At 51.0% G+C, this 26098-nt stretch overlaps 8 protein-coding genes across 8 annotated transcripts; 4 read left to right on the forward strand and 4 right to left on the reverse strand.

Annotated features, from left to right (window-relative positions):
- Positions 1-2807: 2807 nt before the first annotated feature.
- Positions 2808-4802, forward strand: ALT_8318 (uncharacterized protein YGR266W; the record flags this gene model as incomplete). The annotated part of the gene is made up of 1 exon (XM_033560712.2): positions 2808-4802. The coding sequence occupies one exon, from the start codon at positions 2808-2810 to the stop codon at positions 4800-4802; it is 1995 nt and encodes a 664-aa protein (XP_033416603.2).
- A 1526-nt stretch (positions 4803-6328) lies between these two features.
- On the forward strand, positions 6329-7915 carry ALT_8319 (putative amino acid permease; the record flags this gene model as incomplete). The annotated part of the gene is made up of 1 exon (XM_033560711.2): positions 6329-7915. The coding sequence occupies one exon, from the start codon at positions 6329-6331 to the stop codon at positions 7913-7915; it is 1587 nt and encodes a 528-aa protein (XP_033416602.2).
- A 236-nt stretch (positions 7916-8151) lies between these two features.
- Positions 8152-10068, reverse strand: ALT_8320 (triacylglycerol lipase family protein; the record flags this gene model as incomplete). Its single annotated transcript, XM_089600396.1, has 4 exons — positions 8152-8813; positions 8868-8907; positions 8993-9809; positions 9872-10068. 4 exons carry the CDS (start codon positions 10066-10068, stop codon positions 8152-8154), a joined length of 1716 nt encoding a protein of 571 aa, XP_089455289.1.
- Positions 10069-10920: 852 nt separating this feature from the next.
- ALT_8321 (60S ribosomal protein uL6) lies at positions 10921-12103 on the reverse strand (the record flags this gene model as incomplete). The annotated part of the gene is made up of 5 exons (XM_089600397.1): positions 10921-10971; positions 11029-11206; positions 11369-11624; positions 11764-11811; positions 11971-12103. 5 exons carry the CDS (start codon positions 12101-12103, stop codon positions 10921-10923), a joined length of 666 nt encoding a protein of 221 aa, XP_089455290.1.
- A 626-nt stretch (positions 12104-12729) lies between these two features.
- Positions 12730-13622, reverse strand: ALT_8322 (glutaredoxin; the record flags this gene model as incomplete). Its single annotated transcript, XM_033560708.1, has 3 exons — positions 12730-13049; positions 13124-13484; positions 13548-13622. 3 exons carry the CDS (start codon positions 13620-13622, stop codon positions 12730-12732), a joined length of 756 nt encoding a protein of 251 aa, XP_033416599.1.
- An 894-nt stretch (positions 13623-14516) lies between these two features.
- Positions 14517-17312, reverse strand: ALT_8323 (alpha/beta fold hydrolase; the record flags this gene model as incomplete). The annotated part of the gene is made up of 2 exons (XM_033560707.2): positions 14517-15445; positions 15509-17312. 2 exons carry the CDS (start codon positions 17310-17312, stop codon positions 14517-14519), a joined length of 2733 nt encoding a protein of 910 aa, XP_033416598.2.
- A 2349-nt stretch (positions 17313-19661) lies between these two features.
- ALT_8324 (uncharacterized protein) lies at positions 19662-23784 on the forward strand (the record flags this gene model as incomplete). The annotated part of the gene is made up of 4 exons (XM_089600398.1): positions 19662-19952; positions 20131-21751; positions 21848-21943; positions 22013-23784. 4 exons carry the CDS (start codon positions 19662-19664, stop codon positions 23782-23784), a joined length of 3780 nt encoding a protein of 1259 aa, XP_089455291.1.
- A 459-nt stretch (positions 23785-24243) lies between these two features.
- ALT_8325 (RXT2 domain-containing protein) lies at positions 24244-26027 on the forward strand (the record flags this gene model as incomplete). The annotated part of the gene is made up of 4 exons (XM_089600399.1): positions 24244-24316; positions 24408-24523; positions 24614-24767; positions 24838-26027. The coding sequence occupies 4 exons, from the start codon at positions 24244-24246 to the stop codon at positions 26025-26027; spliced, it is 1533 nt and encodes a 510-aa protein (XP_089455292.1).
- Between the last annotated feature and the right edge of the window lie 71 nt (positions 26028-26098).

The raw sequence follows: 26098 nt of genomic DNA on the forward strand, positions 1-26098 counted from the left end.
GGGGATAGAAGTCCGGCTTCTCCTCTTGACGGTTTGGTCAGAGTATTAACACTTGTCAGAGTCTTGGAATTGAGGATTCGATTCAATTGTCGAAGGAAACGAAAAAAAAGAAAGACAAAAAAAAAAAAAAAAAAAAGAAAACACAGAACCAAAACACGAAAAAAATGGTCCGAGGATAACAGGAGAAGGAGAGAAGGATCAAAGGAGAATCAAAAACGCAGACATCAAACATCAAAAGGACAACAACATAATCATCATCAACAACATCCCATCACCGGTGATGGGATGATGTTGGTTGGCATGCCGGCATGCGCAACGACGGTGATGGTATGAGGATGGGGAAGGACGCTGAGGTCGACGTCCTAGCTAGACTGGTGTATCTTTAGACAACAGTGAATGGAGCCACATGTCCCCGGTACTTGCCTCCATCAGTATGAACGGCCTAGAGTGACTGTAAGTACTTCATATTCTGCCATCAGCCATGAATCGAAAGTCGAATATGATGGAGAAAGAAGACACAAGTGATGAAATTGTAAGATAAATTCCTCATTGATCTGGGGGGGGAAATGGGGCAAGCACGCAGTGTCATGAGGCTACATGTGATCAAGCAGGTATTCCAGACTAGGTACCGGATCCCATCAAATCCAGGGCAATGGCAGCTGATTATGATCAGTCAGTTTCATGACATTGCTCAATGGATCAAATGTACATGAGCTGAATATGAAATCAAGTATCTATTATTGATCTGTCACAGCTACACCGGTTAGTAGTGCGACTCCGGTGCCTGCTCCATCATTGATTCTGTGTCACTTCTCTCAGTTCAGAGCGCTGTATAGCCTCTTCGGTCAGGTATCAGCAGGATCTTGAGAAGCAGCGGATAAAAGTTCTAACCGTCCCTGTCAAGGCAATCAGAAAACGGACAAGACTGCGTCACCAAGTCTCTCCTCATCGTCAGCCAGATGCCCAACAAGCCCACGTTTACCGAAGTTAACCATGCTCACCGGCCTTTCGTCAACCTACGAACCTCACAGGGAACGCTTTTGGATGTGCCAGGATTATACCATCAGTCAGCAGATAGGACAGCCAACGACATGCACGGAAAGTTATCCTGGATTGGCCCTACTATCAGCATCTGAGACGAATGGTAGGCGCTTGTATAGGTCTCCAGCAGCTGTGTTGTGGCATAGACGGATCTAAAGCATTCTGCCACTGCCTGGAGCATCCTAGACACAGGGATACGACGGACAAGGCGGCGGCAGTGGAGGGAAGATATCAACAGACGGCACTTGCATCTGAAGGTGCCTTAGCATAGGCACCCAGATGATAATAATGACTACTCTGTTCAGCTTTCAGATTGTGAATCGGACATACTACGATAAGCTGGGAAATGATGATTGACTGATCGCCCTTCATGTGGATCATCACTAGTCGAGTCAAAAATGTGGCTGCCTGTGAAAGTGTGGCTAGGGAGAGGATACCTACTTACTAGATACCCTAGTGGATACTGACCCAGTGGCCTGTGACCACAAAGATAGGTAAATCTCCGCCGCACGAATCAGTTCATTTTTTGACTGTATGATTGGTCAATTAAGAAAGAAATCCCCGCAGGCAGCCCCTTCAGCCACATTGATAGATACTTTACCGACCGAGGTAGCTTTACATTATTGTTGTTTATCTATGTACGGTAAGGTAGGTCTTCTCCAGTATCAATAATGTTCATTCTTTGATCCAAGGAGTCTGCAGTGTGCTGCATGAGCACATTTTGTATGCTAACATCTACATAATACTAACAGAGATGTCCAAATTCCGATGTCTAACCGTGTACCCCTCGACGGAGTACTCCATCAGTATCCACTCTCTACCTATCTAGGTACACTAAGGTAGCCTCTGAGATTCCCTAGGTACATCACCGTACATAATGCCAAGCAAATCAAATTCTTAGCAGCTACCACTCTGCACAAGCTGTGGTTCGTGGTTCGGTTCAGCTTGATGATACTCCCATTCTGTCTGCATGGGTACAATATTATTATTATTATTAGTATGGGATGATCATTATTGACTGGCCGACGGTCGCTGGCTTTTCTTCCCTGGTACTCAGCCCTATCGTCATCTCATCATCCAGTTCTCCCTTCAAGGGCTTCAAGCTGTCTACAAACCATCCGCATTTCTTCTTCCTGGCTTGATCCCTTCTTCGGATACCTTAAGATCATAAGATTACCTACCTTACCTGCCTATCTCTCTATCTCTTTCTCCTCTCCTTAGTAAGGACAAAAAACGCTCGTTGATCCGAACCAACTAATCAGCCCTGTTGCCCCTTCGCTTGTACATCGTGAGCCTGAGAATCAATCCCTGGTCTCCTTAATAATATTAATCTCCTCGTCTCTTTCACTCTCTTACAATCATTTGTCTCGTTTTCCTCTCTTCTCTTCTTCTAACTGCATTCTACCTACTCTAATCTGTTGACTTGATACCCTTTTGCTTCTTTCATCTCCTGCCCACCAGCCACACTGAGAGGCTTACCTTACTCCCCTTGTATTATTGTTGTATGCCCCAAACAACCTAACTCGTATCTAATACCCCCATCTTGGTCCCCCCGTCATGGCTCACTACTCCAGCCAGCCAAGTCATGATTATGGTGAGCTAACCATCATCCATCACTGATCAAACTCTCTGTTCTTCTTACAGTACTCGTGTCGCCATGACTAACTAATAATATTATTATTCAAGACGCCGTTCCAAATGGCCAAGCATACCAAAGCAATGCGCAGGTTGAAGTGGTCTGCGGGCCTTTGATCAACTACAAGAACATGACCGTCACCCCCTCCTCCTCCCTCTGGCATGGAAGCGTCTTGATTGTCACGAAACCCGGCCAAAGACAGCCCCAGCTGCTCCTGCGACAATGTGGTCCGGTCGGCGGTAGCAATGCTCCGATCAATGGCGATCTATCGGCCCGTCAGCCCGTCGCAATTGATGGTTTGCGCCTTTGCGAGGATCCCCAGAAAGCCTTCTGGCGCTTCTCCATCACCGTCCCCCTGGAGTCATATGAAGCGCGCTGGGAGTATGACATTCCCGGCTTCCAGTATGCGGAAGCCAATCGAACGATTACACCCTGGAACTTTGTGGTGCCCTCCGTAAACCAGTCCATGCGGCTCATGTTCCACTCCTGCAACGGTTTCTCCGTCGGCACGGATATGAATGCATGGCTGGGTCCCAATCTGTGGAATGATGTCCTTCGCGTTCATGCGCAAAAGCCCTTCCACGTCATGATCGGTGGCGGGGACCAAATCTACAATGACGGAGTCCGGGTGGATGGCCCCTTGAAGGAATGGACGTCAATCGCGAATCCCCATAAAAGACGGACACACAATTTCGATAACTCCCTACGAGCCAAATGCGACGAGTACTACTATGCAAACTACATGAGATGGTACTCCACCGAGCCGTTCAAGACCGCTAATGCACAGATCCCTCAGATCAATATCTGGGACGACCACGACATCATCGACGGCTTCGGTTCATACACGGACCACTTTATGCGGTGCGCCGTCTTTCGCGGCATTGGAGGCGTGGCGTACAAGTATTACTGCCTGTTTCAACACCACCTTGCGCCTCCAAAGTCTACCTTCACCACGGATGCTCCGCAGACCATGCAAGCGATCAACGGCACAGCAGGTGCAGACCCTCGGCAGACAGAGAACACGTTTGTTCTGGAAAATCAGCCCGAGGACAACAGTTGGATCGTTGGAAAGAGCCATGGGCCTTATGTAGAGGAAAAGAGCAGGAATCTGTATATGCGCCTGGGCAAGCGGATTGCGTTCATCGGCGTTGATGCGCGGACAGAACGGACCCGGCACCAGGTCAATTACCCGGAAACCTATGATCTTATCTTCTCTCGTCTTGAGCGTGAAGTGGCAGCGGCCAATGGGGATATCAAACACCTTGTGGTTCTTCTCGGTGTCCCCATTGCGTATCCCCGTCTCGCCTGGCTTGAAAATATCTTGAGCTCTCCCGTCATTGCGCCAATCCGCCTGCTGAACAAGCGGTTCGGTCTCGCTGGCGGCTTGTTCAACAAGTTTGATGGCCAGGTCGACTTGCTGGACGACCTGGATGACCATTACACTGCCCGCCAGCACAAGCGAGAGCGACGGATCTTCATTCAGCGTCTTCAGCACTTTGCCGCTACGCATTCTATTCGCGTAACCATCTTGGGCGGGGACGTGCACCTCGCGGCGATTGGGCGCTTCTACTCGAACCCCAAGCTTGGAATCCCGAGCGAGCGTGACCCTCGATACATGGTCAACGTCATTAGCAGTGCAATAACCAACAAGCCGCCCCCCAAGGCTGTTGCAAACCTCCTAGCTCGCAGGAACAAGATCCACCACATGGACGGGGATACAGACGAGACGCTGATGGCTTTCTTCGACAAACAACCCGGCGGCGTGGAAAAGAGTGCTTCGTGGAACAAGGTGACCATGCCGTCGCGTAATTATGCTTGTATCACCGAAGTTGACACCCCCATCACCAATGGTGATGCCGCCAACGGAGACCAATCATTCCCCATCCCTAAGAACGGCCACTCGCCGCTGCACAAGGGCGAAGCTGATGCGGGCTCGACTCATTCAGCTGCAGACGGCGTCACCAGCAATAGTCACATGCATGGCGGACTGGACGTGGCCGTGCGAGTCGAGATCGACCCGCAAAACACCGAGGGAGTCACCGAGGGCTACGGTTTCAGCAGTAAGTTCGCCTACTCTCTCCTTCGTCTTCCTTTGCGTTTGCTTCGAGAAGAACGGCTGACATGAATGGCACAGTCCCTCCCTTGTCATATGTTGCAGCACAGATCCCTTCACGGCCCACTTCTCGCCACGCGCATTCTTTGCGGGCCCCTTCTCTTCGACCAAACTCTTCGCAATCTGCTCGCCCTCATACTGCTGTCCACTAGTCTCTCCCTACCAATCAGCACTGCGGTGCAGGCGGATTGAGCCGCCTTTTCTCTTTTCTTGATATTCTTCGTTATAATTCATTGGCTGATGTATATCCCGATCTAAGTTTACCATAATGAACATTTGGTGTGCTCTCTTTGCAATCACCAGGGCTTGTGCTTTGGCGTTCGGGTAAAATCGTTTGATTGAAGAATACAACTCTGATGAAGAGGATGAGGTTTCATCGTGATCAAATGACCAAGGAGAAGGCTATAGTAGAACAGCTGGACCCTTTTTCAGTCGTTTAGCTCTCCAAGTCATGGCTTTAAACAGCGTGTATGTTTATTATCTGGGGTATTGTCAAGCAAGAAGGGATGTTTACAGTGAAGTTGGGGAGTTGCACTCTGAGGGTGATGGACGACTACTAAGGAAGGGCAACGTCTCCCCTCCCTCAGCACTACTACTTCATCCATTCATCATCCACACACATCCCCGACTTTCAACCAAAACCCTAGTCAAGCTTCTGTCACCGATCTTGATATCTTGTTTGGACTCCTTCTCCTCAGCATCAAGGTATTTCCCCGCACAGGATGGCTCTTTCGATGATGCGGGGACGATACTGAAAACCCCTCACGAGGTGGCTCTTGGTTGAGAGAGAAGCCTCCGATAAGCGATGATCGTTGAAGAAACTCTAATAAACATCAAACGGATTCCCTTACTGCATCCGGCTAAGTCAACGGCTGCATTTAGTATCCAGATGCTTGCTCATAGTCTCAAGCCGTCCCCAGGGCTTGTTTTACTACTGCTGAATATCTCTTCCTTATCTCTACGACAATCAATTGATCATGCCATATGCCGAGGGACCATCGGTTTGCTTTGGTTTTTCCCTGCGCTTCAGCACACAGACTAGCTTACAGGGGCTGGAGTTGCGGAGCTGAGAGGCGTGAGCAGCTCTACCAGTGTCAAAAACAAGGGGAACAATGCGTGAAAGCTCCATGGATTGTCCAGCATCCCGTATCATGGTTCGTCGGACTTTATTATCAGCAATCGACCCCGTCTAATCATAGATTCTGATACGCGAGGTGCTTATTTTGCGACCATCATTACGTCTCGCGTTCCCAATGCGTATACCATATCCCTTCCCCGCTTGGAATTTGGAATGTGCGGGAGCTGGGTTTTCAACACCGGATATTGGCTCGAATTGTGAAGATTCGATGCGGCTTATCAGTTGTGTTACCACCCTGGAAAGAAGTATCCATGCATGCTCGAATTGCGGGCAACCAGCTCAGCTCTGGGTAATAAATAGACGTCCCTTGCTGACTTGATTACCAGCGCAGGACGTCGGCCTTTTTTCTTAAGGACCTTGGGTTCGTCTGCAGTGCTCATTGTAGAATTCATCCTTCGGCATGGGTGTCGAAGCGGATTACAAACTACCTGATCCCTCCAGCAGTGCGCATAGCAAGGAAGATGTTGATCCTGAGACCGGCAGCGTTCAGGAAGGCGAGGGACTCGACCGCCTAGGGTACAAGCAGGAGCTCCGTCGAAATCGTTCCGTTCTCACTTTGCTCTTCCAGACCCTGGCCATTGCTGCCATTCCCTACGGAGAGGGAAGTCCTCTACTCAATGCCATCTACGGCGGGGGTCCTCTGTCGATCTTCGTCGGCTGGATCATGGTCTGTGTTCTCGATGAATGTGTAGCGTTATCCTTGGCGGAGCTCGCATCTCGCTGGCCGACCTCTGCGGGCCCTTACTATTGGTCGTTTCAGATTTCAAGGAGCTCCAAGACGGTGCTGTCGTTCATCAACGGTTGGATCTGGCTGGTCGGCAACTGGACCATCACGCTTTCCGTCAACTTTGGCTTCGCATCGCTGGTCTCGGCCACCGTCTCGATGTACCATCCGGACTGGGCCGCTACGGACTGGCAGCTCCTGCTAATCTTCTACGCCATCTGCATAGGCTCGTTCTTCATCTGTACGTTTGGCAACCGCTACCTTCCCCAGGTCGACATTGCGTGTGCCACCTTCACCGCACTCACCATCCTCATCAGCTTGATTGCGTTGTCCGTCAAGGCCGACGCGGGCAGACACAGCGCAGCTTACGCTTTGGGCCATTACGATCAGAGTCTCTCTGGATGGGGCGGCTTCACCTTCTTTATCGGACTTCTGCCCGCCGCCTACACGTTCTCTGCCATCGGCATGGTCTCCTCCATGGCAGAGGAGTGTTCTCATCCCGCAGTCCACGTGCCCCGGGCCATCAGCCTTTGCGTCCCCGTCGGCGGTCTGGCGGGCCTCTTCTTCATCCTCCCCATCTGTTTCACTCTACCGCCCCTGGAAGACATCCTTACGGCTCCCGCCGCCCAGGCCCTCCCCTACATCTTCCACCGAGTCATGGGCAGCCCCGGCGGCGGCCTCGCGCTGACCACCCTCGTCCTCGTCATCACGCTCTTCTGCTCCATCAGTATAACCGTAGCCGCCTCGCGCTCCACCTGGGCCTTCGCCCGCGACGATGCCATCCCGCTCGCCAGCCTCTGGGCCCGCGTCGATCCTCGCCTCGGTGTCCTCGTCTGGTCCCTCCTCCTCCTCACCGTCATCCAGATGCTTCTCGGTCTCATCAACCTCGGCAGCTCCAGCGCCTTTACCGCCTTTGTCTCCGTCGGCGTCATCGCCCTCGCCGTCGCCTACTCCATCCCCATCTTCCTCAGCCTCCGGCACGGCCGCACAGAGGTCTCCAAGGCCCTGTGGAACTGTGGACCCGTCGTTGGCCCCATCGTCAACGTCGTTGCCCTGTGCTGGATCGGCTTCGAACTAGTCTTGTTCAGCATGCCTACCGTGCTGCCCGTTACGAGGGTCTCGATGAATTATGCGTCCGTCGTGTTTGTGGGCTTCCTGGCCATCGCGGCGGCTTGGTATGCTGTATATGCACGGAAATGTAAGTTTGCTGTCTGCCTCTCGTATCTGTGGGACGTCTGCTCATTCGTTGTCCGCACCCTGTAGCATATAAAGGACCCCCGGAGTCTGATGGACTTTGAAACTATTGATATCATCCGGATTTCCTTGTCGGGATCAACACTTACGCATGTCTGTCTTTCTTGGTAAATCGTAATCGCTTATGACGCCATAGAATTCCAGATAATAAATTACAATGCGTACTGTACACGCCAAGAGGCCTTCCTTTTTGTAGGGTTCATACACTGACAGTCACCTTGTATTTATCTGCCATCCTCTTCCTATCATGAATTCAGCACATCCGGCTGATAGTCCGCACTCCCCAGCAAACTGCTCAGATCCCGTCCGTTGTCTATGCTATACCCCCTTCGTCTCCTGGGCACACCCTCGTTGGGACCACGCCGATGCAATGCTACGCTCTCGCTCGGCCGCCGTCGCCGCACGCGCTGATACCCCTTGTCGAGCTCGATCTCGATCACACAGCGAACCTTGAGCGCGCTGATGGCCGGCCATACGCCCCTTTCGCCCTTCAGGATCCAGTATGCCAGGTTGTCCTTGCTCGGGGTCTGTAGAAGCTTCGTGGAGTCGCTCAGGGATAGATCGGGGACAAGCGTGAGATTCGAACCAGGGATCGTCTCTTCGATGAGAAGTCGGCCGACGATTTGAGGCAGGAGACCGAGGTAGTCCAGCTGGCGAAGTCGGTGGCGGAGCTCCACGACGACTAGGCGCATCAGCGGCCGTGTAATGTTCCACTGGCCTGTCTGATGGCGGTCGAGAAGGTTCAGGTCGGAGCCCAGAAATGGAATGAGATACGGCCGCGCTTGCGACACAATGAAGTGGTTGACGTTGAACAACTCGGCGATGCGAGAAAGCGGTGACTCCCCGTCACTATAATGTATGTGGCGCCATGACTGGAAGGTGGCGTCCTGAGCGTGCGGCCAGGGGACTATTGACCCTGTTTCATCTTTGCAGTATATCGTGACAGGCTGGTATAACGTACCCGTGGATGCATTCGAGGCAACTGCCGCCGACCAGATCAACTGTAGTGCGTCAGCCAGGGTCACGAGACGAAGTTGACTCTTCCAAAACTAGAGCTTCAAAGCTGAGCGTAAAGTGTATACTTACAACATTCGGCGCGGTGAGGTAATTCAGCAGATTCGGGGTGCCATTCTTGCCTGATGTCGCTATTGTAATGTTCAAGATCCGTTTCGACCGTGCATATGCTTCCTCGAAGGTCAGATCACCCAGGTTCACCCGCACACATTCCTCCAGTACTCCAGCGTCGAGAAAGTAGCCTTTTTCAATGTAGCGCTTCACCCGACGGAAAAGTGTCCGAAGCCAACTGTCTTCGCTAGTGTAAGGCAATTCCCGTGAGTGCTCGCCAGAAAGCTTCTCCCTTCGTCGGCGATCAAATGCCGTCAAATCAATTCCATCGCTATCAAGGAACGACAACAGTTCGTCCTCTGAATGGCTCCCAACCAGGGCCGCAATCAGCGCTCCTGTTCCAGTGCCCGTGATGATTCTGGGTAAAAGACCCTGCAGATGCAGAGCCTTGACCACACCAAGGTGACATAGCCCAAATATCGAGCCACCTTGCAGGAGCAGAGTTGTTCTACCAAAAGCTTGGCGAGTATCATGCAGGAGCTCCAGCTTGGCCTGCGAGGTGAACCCACTCTCGTGGACTGGAGCGGTCTGCAGAGCCGTTATGTGCTGGATCGAGAGTGCGACTTGTGTGATATAGTCATCAATGAGGAGTTTCGTGCCAGCGTACGCATGTAAGAAGAGTTTCGGAGAGGTGATGTTGCCCAGGTTGCGGACAAGTCCGGAGCGAAGAAGATTGGCCAGTGTCAGGATATCCTCCTCCTCACGAGCGGTCATCAAAGCTTCCACTCGGCCCAGAATCAATCGGTAGTCGTAATGTCGACTTGTCGGGTTCTGGCGCCTGCACTACCGTTAGCTACTACCCTCATCAGTCCAGGCAGGCGTGATCTCAAACCAACGTACCATAAATCCGCGCTCCGGAGCTCGTCCAGTTCGAAGGCAGCCTCCTCCCATTGCTCAAATGTCTGCGCTGTGGCCAGACGATGCCGCAGCCTAGTTTTAGGTGATTTTGAGAACCACCATGCTAGTAACCTCTGCAGGGCGACCTTGATCAGCACGGCCATTGGAACATCTTTGCGCGGAGGTAAACGAGCATACATGTTTCCAGAACAGCGCAACGTCGAGCACCATGCTAAAGATCGCAGAGAAAAGACCAGACACGGCTACCCAGGACTCCATCTTATTATGGTAGACTACGAACGGTGTGCGGTGGGCGTGATGGCGGACGGCGCATGTGGGTGTTGTTGCTTTCACATGCTAGAAGTTGATGGGGTATGACATATGACGCGAAGTATCTCATCCGCTTTGCTTCTAGCGGCAGTCAGATTGGGATAACAGTCATTCTGACAGAATAAAAGAAGCCCCAAGATTGAGATTCTGTAGAAGATGGATAGAGGAAAAGAAGTAGTAGTTGTCATTGGAGGTTACCACGGGTAGATGAAAGAGACATGGGATCTGTCAGAGCATTGCAACTCTCCGCCCAAGTGAAATTAACCGCCCCCACGTTAGTTCCAGTGTGCGTTCATGATCTATGGGTGTCTATTTCAGAGGATTCATACATCTGGCTACACTTGGCGGTTTTTCTGGGCTCTCAGCTCAAGTCGCCCTGCGGCGAATGCGGATCCTTGCGACTCCTGGCCCGGCTACGATACGTCGGATGTAGGAAGAAGCGAGGGGGACAAAGGTCTCGAGATATATATTCAACAACAGTGTAAAACCAGGGTTGATTGGAAGTAAAGGAAACTTGGATTGTTCGTAGAAGCCGGATATTTCCTACATACTATGTTCCCCAGATGAGAAAAGCCATATCCGTGGATCGTAAAGGGGCATTCGAATTCCGTTTTAGTTTTGCATTGATTTTCGCTTTGCTTTTTCCCTAATGCAAGTAGTGCGAAATGAAGTTCTCCAGACATCCTCAACTACCCAGCACGGCGGACGGACCCATAAATCGTCTATTCCTCAACAATGTTGCCCCTCTCCGAAACGTACAGACCGTCAAGGAACTAGATATGGAATCAGCATCAGGACATACGCCGAACGTAACAGGCCGACATTCATACCTTCCGAATATCCTTGTTACGGACTCTGCAGATCTGCTGGATGTCGGCGGCGCTCTGGGAGACGGCCTCCAGGGAGTTACCGGTGAGCTGGAGCTCATCCTTGACGTTGCTGGAGATAGCGACCTCGACACCGGGCTGGGCGGTGACACGACGAACGATCTTCTCACCCAAGAAGTTTCTAACAAGCGCAAAATCAAACCCATCAGCACAGCTCCTCAATCAGAAAGTGAATTCGACAGTATCCCGCGTGGCCAAAAGCCCGTCCTCTCAAAGGTGTTGAAAGGACGGCTAGTTCTCTCTCCCCAGCTGTCTTCAATTGGGGGGGTTATGCGCAGCGTACCTGATCTCAACCTCAAACTGGCCAGTCTCGGAGTTCTTCTCAATGTTGACGTTGATGGGAAAGTGAGCGTAGACGTAGCGCATCTTGTACTTGAAGCCCCGGGTGACACCGATGATCAGGTTGTTGATAAGGGTGCGAACGGTACGGAGGGTAGCGATGCCCTTGCGGACACCGTGGTGCATCTCGATGGAGATGACATTCTTCTCGGGGCGGCCGAAGGTGACGGCAATGTGGGAGAGGTCCTTGACGAGCTTGCCTGATTCGCGTGAAAAAGTTCCATGTCAGTGCCGTCGAACCTCAGCGAATGACGGGTCACTCGTCTCGACTGAAATTTCTCCCTCTGCTTGAGAAGAGAATTCCGGGACGTGACAAGCATTGGGTATTATATTGCGTACCTCGGGGTCCCTCAACGGTCACAACTCGCGAGCGAATGTGAACCTTCACTAAAAGACGGAAATCCAGGTTAGTCCCTATTCCTCTCAAGATATTGAACCCAAACAGCGGTCATTCTCGCATCTCCTCCTCTTCGACAAGGCGTAGCAGCGGTCTTCCTTGCAAACAGTTCCTGTAGCCAGACTGGCGCGAACATCTTCCCAGCACACCCAAAGCACCGCTACTTGTCTCCCATTCTGCTCCGGCGTCCTTTCTTCCAATGACCTCAAACAACAAGGGACGAATCGCTTGCTCACCATTCTCGGGAATTGGCAGCCGTTCCTCGGAGTAAATGTACCGCATCTTGACTGCGTGGGCTGTGGAATGTCCGAGGGGAGAATTGTCGATGTCGTTCGTGCGGTCGGTCGTCGAAAGGATCGAAATTCAACGGAGGCGGCCTGGTCTTGGTGGAGCGAAAATCGAGGGCGGGCGGGTTGTGCGTCGCTTAACAACCATTCCGGCTTAGCGCGTTTTCTAGGGCTCTGCCGGCAGCGGACATCCTACTGCATCTACCTCTCTATCTAGCTTAGGCTAAGGTGACCTTTTGATTATTATTATTATTACGCGCATGTTATATATCTACAGTCATCATTGATAATAGATATTCGGTCCATTTGGTTTTTTTCGAAGTTCTGGTGCTATTTTTTTCCTCCCGTCGACGCTGAATGTCGCTGAACTGGTGCCTGAGGCATCAACAGGGACATTTGAATAAGAGCCACTTGAACATCATAGGACATTGGGAAAAGAATTCAAAGTCGTTCACTTCTTTTAAATTATGTTGCAATGACTTTCTCCCGTGCCTATCGCGAAGAGATCATGCATTAAATACCTAGAGAAGCCGTGAGAAGAGAAGAAACCAGCAACCCAGTTGCCAAACAACAAACCAAACTCCATGCTGTATCCGCATCATACATGTCGCGACGTTGCCATCACTCAGCCTGCTTCTTTTGCTCCTTACGATTGACCTCTTGTATCCATTTCCCACCCAAATTCTTCAGCGTCGAGGCAAGCTCGTCCTTCTCATCAAGTGCAGTCACGTCGTCACCACCACCTATACTCTTTCCATTGACGAGTACGTTTGGTACAGTACGTCGGCCGGTATTCTTTGCCAAGAGCGATTGCAGTTGCTGTCCCATTGCATGCTGATCGAGTTCGACCACATGCGGCGCAGGTACTATAGTATATTTCTCGAGGAGGATAGACTTTGCCCGCTTGCTATAAGGACAGTAGGATTTGGAGAAAATAACGACTGTGCAGTAGAGCATGATGTGTTAGTGATCCTCTCGTAGACAACAGATATGGGTCTTAGGGGACATAACGTACTGGGCGATCTCTTAAGAATAGCATTGAGCTCATTCTTAACTTCGGGGTCATCCTCAGAAGATGCCTGGGCAGGCTCTTGGTTAGGCGAGTCCTGATTCCTGTTCTTTGGTACCGTCATCTTCGTACGTCCTGCAATTGGGATCTCTTCCATCTCTTCACTGGCGCCTTTGGGGTTGGCCGCCTTGACTCCGTCCGCCTCCAGTACTACATGTTTTGCATTCTCCTCGACGGGCTTTGAAGGGGTGGGTTTCTGCGGCTGCACATTCTGTTTCGATGCAGCCTCTTTTGCTTCTCTGTGGGCGTCTATCGCCGCAACGGTAGATCGGTAAAATCTTTGATTTTGTATCGTCCCGGCGTCGCCCTAGCGTTCGCAAACTATCTTAGTTACTGTGTGCTTAGTTCTCGCAGGGTAGGGTGCTGATACCGAATAGTAGACGATGGTGACCATCAGCATCACCGCGGCTATAAGCAGAAGCCGGATCCGCCGCTGAGAGAACATCTTGTTCGATATTCTGCTTGGCCTCCTCGGTCAGAATAGAATAGCACCTCTCCGGAGCTGACAATCTGATTATTTGTATCTTTCTTTGACCGCGACTGTAGTTCTCTTGTGTCTAGCATGAGATTCGCATGTAGAGTGTGATCACTGTTCGTTCCTACTCCGCAGTAATGGAGTACCAGGGGTAGCTTCTGTACATTGACCGCGCCAAAAATTCCCGCGCAAAAGGGACAGACCACAGGGAGAACAAACGGCCTGAATATGCTCTTGGCTATTCCAATCCTTAGGTCCGCCTGGAACCAACGCAAATTGACCAATTTGTAATATATGGTCAATTTGACATGAGAAAGGCGGCGAAATCGTCTGTAGGAACTAGCGGAGGTATATTGTACCTTAGCTCGCGCTTCAATTACGTCACGATAAGTACTGGTCACATAGGTACCTCTCCGCTGGATTATACTAATTCAACGCAACAGATTAGCTTCTATCTATCACTTTAAATGTTCCCGAGAGACTTTCAATGCCGTTGTTTGCTGTTTTATTCATTATAGACTACATTAAAAGCTCGGCTATCTATGCTATAATGGGTATTCTCGGAGTAACAAATAACAAGCAGAACAAGACTATTGGTATCATGACTTAGGAAAAAGTGAAAGGCATAACTTTCGACGACGACGTGCGAAAAGTGTCCCGATATTGAAAACAAGACTCGGTGTTGGGACCATCATCAAGGGTGTCGAAGTTGCAGCAAGACGACAGCCGCAGACCTGCAGCGGCGTCATACTAAAACAATAGGTGAGGATAGGGATCTCTCAGCTAAACGGCTGAGGGCAGATGGGCGATTGCGTTTGTAGTTGTGATAAGAAAGGCGTATAGCGAGCGCTCAGGTGTGCAAAATCATGTGGGCAATGCGAAACCCGGACGCGGTCCCACTGTCCCTCGTCGCCTGCCCTGGACCACGGTCATCCAGTCCTCCCACTCTTTGGCGATCTCCATCAGCACATTACCCATAACTGTAGCAGAAGCCATTAATCCGTGACCTTCGCCCTCGAGGACTCGAACTTCGCAACGTCGCATGCCTTTGCCCAACCAACGGACATTGTCGACAGGGACACGAGTATCTCTACTTCCGTGGTGGATGACAACATTGCGAGTGATGTCCACATAGCGGAATCCAATCGTTTGGCGGCGTTCTAGGCAGACTAAAAGATCAACTGCCGGGTTTGCATTCGTGGTGGCCAGTTCCCATATCTTGTGTGTCAGCCTATTATCATAGTCGCTCTGGCGCTCGCGTTCTTCGGATGAGACTATGGCTGTCTGACTCGTGGTGACTTCGACCTGCTTGACATCTGTTCTTTGAGAGACGACCGGCGCCTTCAAATCCTGGAGTGCTTTGATATCACCCCCCTGTTGATGTATCTTGGACTGAGCTCGCCCAGGCCCTTTCGGCTCCGTCGCCACTGCAGGGGACATATCTTTTGAAGTTGTCTTACGTCGGGTGCGGCGAGGAGCTTTCGGCAAACTGGATGTGAGACTAGCGCTCGCGGCACTCATGAAACTCGAGTTGGCGACCTTCAGGAATGACGCAGGCAAGGCTCGCAGAATCCTTTGGGAATACGGAACAGCATTGGTAGGTACCGGTTCCTTGTGTGGCCCCATGCTCGATAATTGAGACGGCGGAATCCAAGGAGCCAGAAGGTGGATACGGCCGCGGATGTGTTGTGGAATCCTCAACGCCGTTGCCAGTGCATAAATCGCTCCGGCAGAATGAGCCAGTATCGAGAATTTGTTGACTTTGAGGTGATTACACACGATTGCAACATCATCTATCCTCGGTCAGTATAAAAAGAAAAAGTTGGAAGAGCCGAAGACAGGTCAGATCCTCTTACCAGGCCAGCTGAGAGGATTTGCTGCCTCCTCTGTGTAAGGCGCGCTTTCGCCTACCCCGGGGCGATCCAAGGTCACTAGTCGGAGATTGAGAGACCGCGCCAACTCGTCGTAAAAAGCCATCAGATACCTGGTCAAGCCCATACCGAGGCAGCACAATACAACGTGGCCCTTTGGATCTCCAACTTCAGAAAATGCTATGGCGCGGCCTGTTGTTGGGTGGGGAACTTTTTGAGTAAGTTTGGGCGATGAGATATACTCTAAGACCGCGAGGTCTATTGAGTCAGCACTCGATGGTCGTTCGTCGCTGAGCGAAGCATGGACTGGAGAAGCAGGCCCAGATGGGGCACGTTTGTGGTGGCGCTTCGGGGCCGAAGACTCCAGTGATCGTCTGGAGCGGAGTTTATCATTCTGATCTGGCTTATCGAAGGATTGCCTATGTAGTGGCAGGTTGGGGGTTTTGGATGTAAGGGGAGAGTCACTTCGCGTCGTTGTTCTGCTCTTCCCGGTCATTACGGCCGGTGCCGGAGCACTCTCATCAAACACGACAGCTCCTTTTGCATCTGTATTTTCTTGCGCCGCTGGCTGATGGCTTGCGAGGCTTGATGTTCTAAGGGGCTGACTTGGCCGAGTTGAGGAATCCTTGGTACATTTGTCTGGGCTGTCGTCTGTTTCCAACTCGGTTTTGATCCTTTGCTGCTGATCCTTCAATTCTTGGATTCTCCTCGTAACCTGTTCAGCTTCGTTGCCCGCTTCGCCGGGGCTGGGCTCAACTTTCGTATCCCTGCTAGCGGTGGATGAATACCTGGTATGACGAGTGGATCTGCGTTTCCTCGGGCTCGAAGAGAAACTGTGACGTAGCGAAGACTCGCGCGCAGGAATGACCCTTCCACTCCCAATACCTCCAGGTGTGCTGCTTACACTCCCTCGGGCGCTGTGCGATGACTGGCGTTCTCTGCTAGGCGGGGCACTGGCTGCAGTTTCACTATGGATGCCCTTGGAGAAATGATCTAGTCGCGCCTCCTCGGCAACGTCAGCCATAGAATGCATAGAGCGCAAGCTGGTCCTATTGCGGGGAACGTTATGCCTTAGGCTGTCGTTGTAACTACTCGTTTTCCGTAGACGATCGGTCTGTTTTTCCATATCGGTCATAAATTCGCGCGAGGATTTCTTCAGTAGTCCAAGCTGGCTTTTTAGACTCCTTCGGCCTCCAGAAGCTGTAGATGCGATACTAGGTGCTGTGGAGACTCGAGGGCCGGGCTCGGCTGTGATCGTACCGAATGCGCTGTCCTCGCACGCAGCTTTGGCCGATGTGTATGAGCTCCTGGAAGCGGGTCGCGGGGATGATAGAGAAGGGCCGAAAGTACTTTTCGTCTTTGGAGACGGAGGTGCCCTGGCCATGCGAATGACCGGAGCTGCTGCTGCATCGTCCGGATGTAAAAACGGGCTATGCGTCTCGTTCTCTGAATGCTGTTGCGCTCCGTAGCTTACTCCGAAGCCATGATCGCCTGATGTGTGCTGCGTAGGAGGTTGTGGCTCCGATGGGAAGAATACTGAAAATATGGGGGAAGATGGATCCGTATCTAGGTCGAGGCGCGGAACGTTGTCGAAATGAGATTGCAGGGGAACAGATATAGTAGATAGGGACGAGATTAAAGACGTAATAACTTCCGGGGATGTTTGGTCAACTGACGCCCGACTTATGGAATGCGAGCGAGATTTGCGACGTCGTGCGAGCAGGGAGGAAGACGCTGGTTGTAAAGGGGCATGCGCCGTGGGCGCAGGAAAGTCTTCCATAGCGCCCATCTTCTCCTCTGTTTCTCTTGACTCTGGACTTTTCCTCCCTTTTTTTGGGATTTCGGTATCGAGAAAGGAATTGTTTTCGGACCTGGGTTTCTAGGAAACCCCGGGATTCCAGGAACCCCTCCAGCCAGATTCGGAAGAAGAGTCGAAAGTCACCGGCAATTGATGCGGCAGGGCGGGGTGAGATCTCGCATTATCCTGCAAGAGAAAATGATAAGACTGGTTCAACGGTGGAATTCTAAATCCAGAACGAAGAATTGATGCATGTGCGAGTTGGACCGATTGGTGAGGATCCAGGGCGATCGTATCAAGCCCCCTGCGGCTTGAGAGCCCCTTGCAGAAGTCCGGTATCTGGGGAATAGGAAAAAGAAGAGGGGATGGGAAGGAGTTTCGAATGGGTCGTCGCTGGAAGTTGAAATTATGATTATGATTATGATTATGGATTCAGCAGAAATTGGGGGTCGCTAGGAAAGATATTTAAGGAGAGTATCTAGTTGATAAACGGTGCCAGAAGGTTTAAAGAAGGGAGGGGCAGCGATGAGAGTTAACTCTCATTATTTAGTAGATAGACCAGATAGTGGTCCAGGAAAGGGAGAAGGAAGGGGAAAGGAATAATAAGACCATGATACTAGTAAGTATATTGATTAGCTTAGGAGTAGTGAAAACCGGAGTATCTGCCTCACTTGGGTAGTCTACCTATTGATTCCAGACTGATAAAGAGGACAATGGCAAACCAGCATGAAAGGAAATGATTATTGAGAGAGGTAGTTCTGACTGGGATAATATTTACGGATTAGTAGATAAACAAACCACAATCCCTTGTTCTGGCCATCTTGATTCTTTACCTGTTCTTGAAGATTCGAATCAGGAAATATCATAATCTTCTTCGACGTCTTCATTAATATTCATTATTATTGTTTTTAGGAGACTGACTAGCCCAATTATTGCTTAGTTCCCTTTGATAGACACGAGAGAATTTCACGATTCTTGGCCGAATGGCAACAGTTCTGAGTCTGCTCCTCCACAGGGTTCGCAGATCCAAATTTCAATAAGTACCAATCGGGCCACCAAAACACCTCGCTTACAAACATCAATTGAGCTTGGATAGGCTTCGATTCACAGGCTCTGACTGGATTTTTGATGCACGTTTGTTCATCATATCAAGATCCTCGAAGCCTCGCTCGTCACTATTAAGAGCTCAAAGGGATTCCTCAGAATAAAGATAAATACTCCGTTGTCTATTCTACAGTCCTAGGCAAGAGGCTGAGTGAGGAAAGAGAAGACCCATTTCTAGTAATCTTTGTCGCCTTCCTGTTAGTTACCATGGTTGCGGAACAGATGGATAGCGCAGGGATATAAGATCGCCTCTCGAAGAAGCAACTGGCAAGATATCAAGATAAATGCTTGTTTCCTACCCTTTCTGATGGTGCAGGGACGTGCGTATACTAGTCGACCTAAACATGCTAACAGACTCGACATTTTTGGATGACTAGTGATGCAAGGGAAATAAACCAATTGACAGAAGAGCATGGGATGCTTGTCGGCTCATGCCTTTTTACTTATGTGAGGGTGAACCTCCGTTCTAAAGCAGTCTTGCTGTTTGTAGTCGCAATGCACGGTATCCTTGTAATCCTGGCATAACTGGCATAACATCAGCAAGGTACTTCTCAAGTATTGAAATAGGAACCACTAATATGCATCAGTACCACAAGGAGATCGGAGGATATGTTGACGTATGGTAGACAAGCGATTTGACGCTTTCCTCTTCGCCGTAGTGTTTCAACAATTGTTTTTGTGGCAATGCCCTTATAAGTTGCAACTCGCAAGGCTGGCCAACTTGGTCTTGCAAGGAAATATATAAAATTCGCGCGCAAATGAGGCTCATGAGCTACTATTTACCACAGACTTCGGATCGCTTCACGCATACCGGCAGAGCTAGTTCCACTGCAGAAAACCATCGCCTGACTGATAGAGACTTCGTGAAACATTTACAGATATCTGGTAGTCTACAATGCAGGTGTCAATGTTGTCGTACGGGACTGTAGCACCTCCGCCGATAGTCTGATAGCCCAGAAGTACCTAGGCTTGGCGTTGTTGATGATGTTGAACCAAAACACATGCTTGTGGCTTGGCAGAGGAAGCGAATGCTTAGGTCTACATCCACCACCAAACGAACGCCTATGTCATCATAGGAGTCAAGCGAAAGGTGTTCTTTCAATCGTCAGAGAAAACAAGCAACACTACCTTAACTACGCGAAACAAACCTAGCGGTCATCCGTCGTGGTGGCCTCAGCGGACGTTTGAATTCAGATATGCGGTGATCTACATCCCACGACAAGACCATTGTCCGCCATGGACGCCTACCCCGAAGACTATGTGGTCCACAACCTTCCTTTCATCCTCCTCTCCGGGCTAGAAGCCGACCCTCCAGATAAAGCTGGATCGAGCGGTCCCGAGTACCCTCTCCTCGACGAGAAGGGACCGAAAATATACTCGGACTTTCCACCTCTAAGCGGACCGACCGCGGAGGAATTGCGGAGGAACCTTCTGAAGGAGGATGCGTCAGAAGTGCCATGGGACAACAGGGAACCTACAAGTACGAGGTATTCAGGGATTGGGTACAAAATCAAGAGTACAGGGAGGGTAGGTTCTCATACACCGGATGAATCAGCCCCTCCAAGATGTCCCTCCTGCGATCGGCCACGATGAAGCACTTGCATTGAGCACAGCCTACTGTAATTGCTCTGTACATCCTAGATGCCGCAAGAATATCGAGTGTTCCAGTTGATGGCGAAGTGTGCTATTGCTAACACAGACGCAGTCATACAGACTTCCCCCGCGGAAAGCTGATCCCCCGCCGGTGTCTCCTCCGACAAGTCCAACAGGCGAACAACAAAATGATATACATACAGCGCCGTCGTTCGTCCTGCACTCACCTATTTCCCCATTGACACCAAGTTCTCCTACATTTCCTGATGGTCTACTTACTCCTTTGTGGGTGACGAAGCACCAAAACCTCGTCCCCGCGGCGGTCATCAACTTCTTCCCCTTCTGCCTGGATCCCAACATGAGTTCCCTCCGCGACAATCAACTCAAGATCGAGATTAATGGACTGAAGAAAGAATGGTCTGACTCTGGTTACAAAACTCGCTTCGTTGTCGTCCTCCTGTCTGAGGAAAGCACTCTTGGCTATAACAAGGAGGAGACGGAGGAGCGAATCACGAGCATACGAAGAGCGACGAGTCTGGACCAGAAATCCGTTCTTCTTCTCCCACCTGATACAACCTCTGCGGAATTGATTGAGTTCACAAGGTCTTTATTGAACATGCTACAGCCGTTGGTGGTAGAATATTATCGGGACCTATCTAAACACGCAAGACGGAAACGTAACCGCGGCGCAGTCCCTCCTCCCACGGCACCACCCACAAGCGGAACATCACAGACACTGTCGCTCCAGGGATGGAATGTTCGCTATGAGTTTAAACTTGGTATCTTCGCCGAGTTTCGCCAAGAGATCGATGCCGCACTAAGGAATTACGAGAGTGCTTATGAGACTCTGTTTGGGCAGGATGTCTTTGAGAATATTGCCGGTTGGAATCCAAGGTTTAATGATGCTCGTCTCTTGTCTGATGCTCTGGCAATCCGCATAATTCGTTGCTTATTGTGGACCGGACAAACCCGCACCGCGGTACGTTCATGGGTCAACCATCGTACTCGCTGCCGTGATATTATCAATCGGCGAGGTAAAGGAACCAGGAACTACGGGTGGGAAGCTTGGGAGGCTCGATGGTCGATGGTAATGGCCCAGCTCATACGCCAGGCCAACATCCCTGGCATTTCTGATAACACGTCGTCCCATCAGGGAGACGACGATCAGTATTTGATCTTCGTCCCCCCTGAAAAGGCAACACATGTTGGCGATGCCTTGTGCCCCTGGGAGCTCCTTCACCATGAGGGTTATTGGTTGTACCGATCCGCGAAACACGCGATGACTCGACGCACTCTAGCCGAGCAGATTCCAGATGAAGATCGCATACCACCAGGGCAATTACCTGCTTCTCAGATCGCGAACAAGACATATATGTACGACACCTATCTTGCCCCAGAGCCATATATCGAAGCACCGCAGCCAGGCTCAACCGGCTTTGATCATTCACAACAAATTCTGAACGCCCTGAGGGCAGCATTGGAGCAATTTGCAAAACGTAAGCAATTTCGGAAGACGGAGAGCCTCAGCTTAGAAATAGCGGAAGAATACATGCGTGTTGGCTCATGGACTGAAGCTTATGAGACCCTCCGTCCACTATGGCCGACGCTCACTTGGCGACAGGCTGGCTGGTGGCCGCTCATGGAGAAGTTCGGTTGGGCTTTGAGGGAATGCGCTCTACATATGCAGGATAGCGAGATGATTTTAAGAGTCGACTGGGAACTGATGAACCAGGGTGCGTTCTAGCTTTCAATTGTCGGATAAAGCTCGCTGTTTTGCTCCTGTTATACTGACTCACGAGTAACCTGCACAGTGTTTCAACCACGATCAGGTTGGCACTACAGTATCCACCAGAGCCTTAGAGACCTTCCCATCACAGAACTCAAGCCATCTGTCGCACTGAAAGCCGAGGATGTCATATCGAGCCGTAAGTGTTCTCTTGCCTATTGTTGTCTCGTTCCTGCTTCTCCATACCTGACCATTCCACTGGCCACAGTCACAGCCACATTTGTCTTCGAGAAGCCGGAAGGAAATGTTGGCGAGCCTCTCATGGGGCAGCTGACAATTGCTTCTCTCGGTCAGAGATCTTCGGACCCAATACGACTGTCAGAGGTCAAGGTGGTTTTCGAGGGCTGCCTCCGTCCACTGAAGCTTCAATCCGACCAGAACGTGACCGCCGACATCACGACTCCTTGCACGATATCGTCTCTAACGCTACGTGAGCCCACATCTGCGGACTCGACGACCCTGTTATCACCGAGCAATGGCTTAACAGCACTGGTAGGGATGGGTGATCTGACCATGGGACCGGCTCAGATCAAAGTGTTCAATCTAACCTGTGTCCCCCGCGAAGCAGGAGATTCAAGGGTGGCATCAATAACTTTACTTATTGAAGATGAGAGGTTTGACTTAGCCTGCGCTATCACAGATCTGGCCCAGCGTGACTCCTTTTGGTGGCAGCAGACCACCAACGGCGTAGCCCGAAAACGTGTGGGCAAAGACCGGGATACCTGTCGGTCCAAGATCATGCCCAAACCGCCAAAAATTCGAATTTCAACACCGAACATCAGAGCGACATACTACACAAATGAGCGAGCTGTTCTCAAATTGGACATCTACAACGAAGAAGACGAGGCTGCAGACGTGTCCGCAGAGGTAAGACTCTTCGGACACCCGGACTCAGCGGCGCAGATTGTGTGGCTTGATGAGGAGGGTGAGGCCATATCTCCTCGTTCACAGGATAGTTCGCCTATCGAGGGGGCACGTCATGTCGCGAAACGGTCCATTGGTGTCATGGACAGGTCATCCAGGCAGCAGTTGATGCTTGTGCTGACAGACACCCTTGAACCGTCGACGCACGAGCTTCAAATTACCTGTGTATACAATCTGCTATCTGATTATCAGACCCCGATCATCGCGACACACAGACTCGCCTTATCAATCATACGACCATTTGAGGCAAACTATGATTTTCTTCCGCGCCTTCATTCCGAACCTTGGCCTGATTTCTTTACAATTGATGATGACTTGGCTGAGGACGAAACCGCGCCTAAACCTCGAGGCTTGCGGCAACGATGGTGCTTGAATTCCAAGATTGTCTCGTTTGCCCTCGAGCCGCTTGTCATCGAAAAGATTACGCTAGTGCTACTGGGCCTTGGAGGCGGAGCTGTCTGCAATATTGGATCTGAAATAGTCGCCGACCCACATGCGCTGGAAATACGTCCGGAGGAGCTTCGCGAGTCCAGCTTTTTACTAGAGGTTCAAAAGTTGGTCTTGGGAGACCGACGGCCGACAGCTCTGAATCTGGCCCTAGAGATTCAATGGCGTCGAATAGGCACCGACGCCGCTGCATCATCTGCGGATAGCGCTACCGTCACCACGACTACTCTACCCATTCCGCGCTTCGTGATGCCCGTGGGAGAGCCCCGCGTACTTGCCTCGGCATTGGCTTCAGAAGCTATCCCCGGTCTGATTCACCTGGACTACACGTTGGAGAATCCTTCGATGCACTTTCTCACTTTCAACCTCGCTATGGAGGCGAGTGAGCATTTTGCTTTCAGCGGACCGAAGACCGCGGTCGTTCAGCTTGTGCCGTTAAGCAGACACACAGTGCGATATAACCTCCTGGCTTCCAAGCGGGGGCTATGGATCCAACCTCAATTGAATGTCGTGGATACGTATTTCAACAAAGCCCTGCGGGTACAGCCAACTGAAGACATGCGGTCGGATAAGAAGGGAATTTTGATCTGGGTTGACGCTGACGACTAGATAATGATATCACAGCTTTTGCCAATTCAACAAAGAATGAGTAGAGCCAGACGATCTATCCCTAAGTTACCTAGCTTAGATAGCAAGTTACTACACAGTCTCGACTATGTAGACAACAGACTTCATCCAGACCCAGGGCTAATCACGTGCCAGCCCTTATCACGCGCTGGGAAGGGTGGCCTAAAACAGACTAGCGGCGCCGATCGTAGAAGTGCCCGGCGCCCGCAGCTCCCCAGACAGATTGGACAAAGACATAACAAGACAGAGACAAGAGACAAAAAACGGCAACTAGGGAGAGAGAACGACGCCGTGCAGTTCGGTCTGCTCGTCACTATTCCTTGCTATATTGCCACTTAGTGCTTCATTGTGACCAGACGTTTCGACTAGCTCATCTTTCCCTTCTTGCGCTGCTTGTTGCTCTGTTCGCCCATTACGCCGTCAATCGAACCCATTCCAATCATGGCAGCGCAAGCGGCCCTGATCGCCGATACAATTATTGGCATGAAAAGAGCCTTACGAAGAGAGACAGAGTGTATATACCCGCACTTCCTTGTTTTGCCCCACTCTTGCGATCAATGGTCACTTTCTAGGCTATTTCTGACTTGTTCGTGCTGAAGACTCAGGTCCCGATGAACCGATCACTCAGCCGACGAACAGAGGCAACAAATTACGGGCCAATGCGAAGTACGTGCGAGAGGGCGCTCTAGGATACATCCATCCAGAGCAATTGTACAAGCAGGTAACTTTGCCGACCTACCAAACTTTGTGTTTGAAACATCGACGATGGCGCGCGGGGCTACGGAAACAGAATGACTGACATGGGCTCTAGAAAATTGAACACGCCGGATACACTCGCTATATCCTTCAACGTAATCCGGTGCGCTATGATTCGGAGGGTGACGAGCTTGATGAGGATGATGAAGATTCGGAGGCGGATGCGGCTGCTGCTGAAGAGAATCCATTCTCCGAAATCGCTTTGGAAAGTACGTGATTGCACTCGGTCCGGTTCAGCGATGTTCTAGACAGCTGACATCTCTCTGTCTTATCCTCCAGACCTCCTATGTCCTCTGAAGCATCCGTCGGAGCTGCCCACCCACCCGTCCTTATCGCACGCTTACACTTCGAAGGCGCTTAGAAATATGACCAAAGCTGTTGAAGCGAAACTTCGACAGGAGCGCGCTTTGTTGTGGCGAGCAAGGAATCTTCATCGACAGTTCCTTGGGGATGGGTCCTGGATGCCTTGCGGAATGTTTGAAACGGCGGAAGATCGGTTCTTATTCGAGCCTTGGATGTCTTATGCGATGCGCGGCTCACCATCGGGCGAACATGCGCTAAACGGACTGGTTGATTCGGTTGCCGCAGATAAATCGAACCAGGAGTCGCCAGCAGCCCAGGCAGGAGGAAAAGATGTCGAGATGATGGATGCTCAGAACAACGAGGCGGAGGTGCAGACAGACGAGAACACCATCAAAACCGATCAGTCGATGCAACCCAAGTCCGAGGAAGTCGACGCGGCTGTGAATGATCTTCCCCCGCACCGAGACACTGCAAATTCGGAATCACAGATCAATGGGCACACCGTGGCTGGTGGGAAGCAGGACCATGACTCTCTAGCGAATCCGGACCAGCATCCTATAGAAGAAAGAGGAAAGGCTCGAGCAAATGACGAGCAAGGAGCCGAAGCCGAAGCCGAACAACAAGACGATCCACAAGGAGATGAAACGGACACGGAGATGCAGGATGGCTCATCGCCAGAGCCGCCTCGACGCATGACTACACGAGCGCAAGCAAATGCTTCAAATCCAGAACCCGACCAAGATTCTAGCAAGCTCTCCCCGTCGGCTTCCACTGACACACTCAACACACTTCCGGCGCCACATCCGCTATTCCTCGTGCCTGAGTCTGTGCTACCTGATCCCAACTTTGGATTACCAGCCAATGAAGCTGAAGAAACGCGACGCCTGCTTTGGTCTTTCATTCAGAAGCAAGAAGAGACCGTTCGAGGATTCGAGCACATGCTTGAGTGCCTGCTCCGGGCGTGTCGGATGCAGGAAGATGTCTTCGAGTGGTGTAAAGCGGAAGGGCACGTCGGCGAGTTGAGTGATGGAGAGGACTGGTACGATCCTGAAAAATGGGGTCTCGCCGAAGGGGAAGAACTCAAAAAGGGAGTCGACGAAGATGAGATCGAAACGGTCGAGGAGAGCAGAGCAACAGGCAAACGAGGACGAGGTCGACGGGCATAGACAACTTGGATTATCTTCTTGGTCTTTTCATCTGGCTCGGGGCATGGTTAACAGGCCGTATTGAACGACTT

This window comes from Aspergillus lentulus (assembly GCF_001445615.1).
Source record: "Aspergillus lentulus DNA, contig: Alt16, strain: IFM 54703, whole genome shotgun sequence".
NCBI lineage: Eukaryota > Fungi > Ascomycota > Eurotiomycetes > Eurotiales > Aspergillaceae > Aspergillus > Aspergillus lentulus.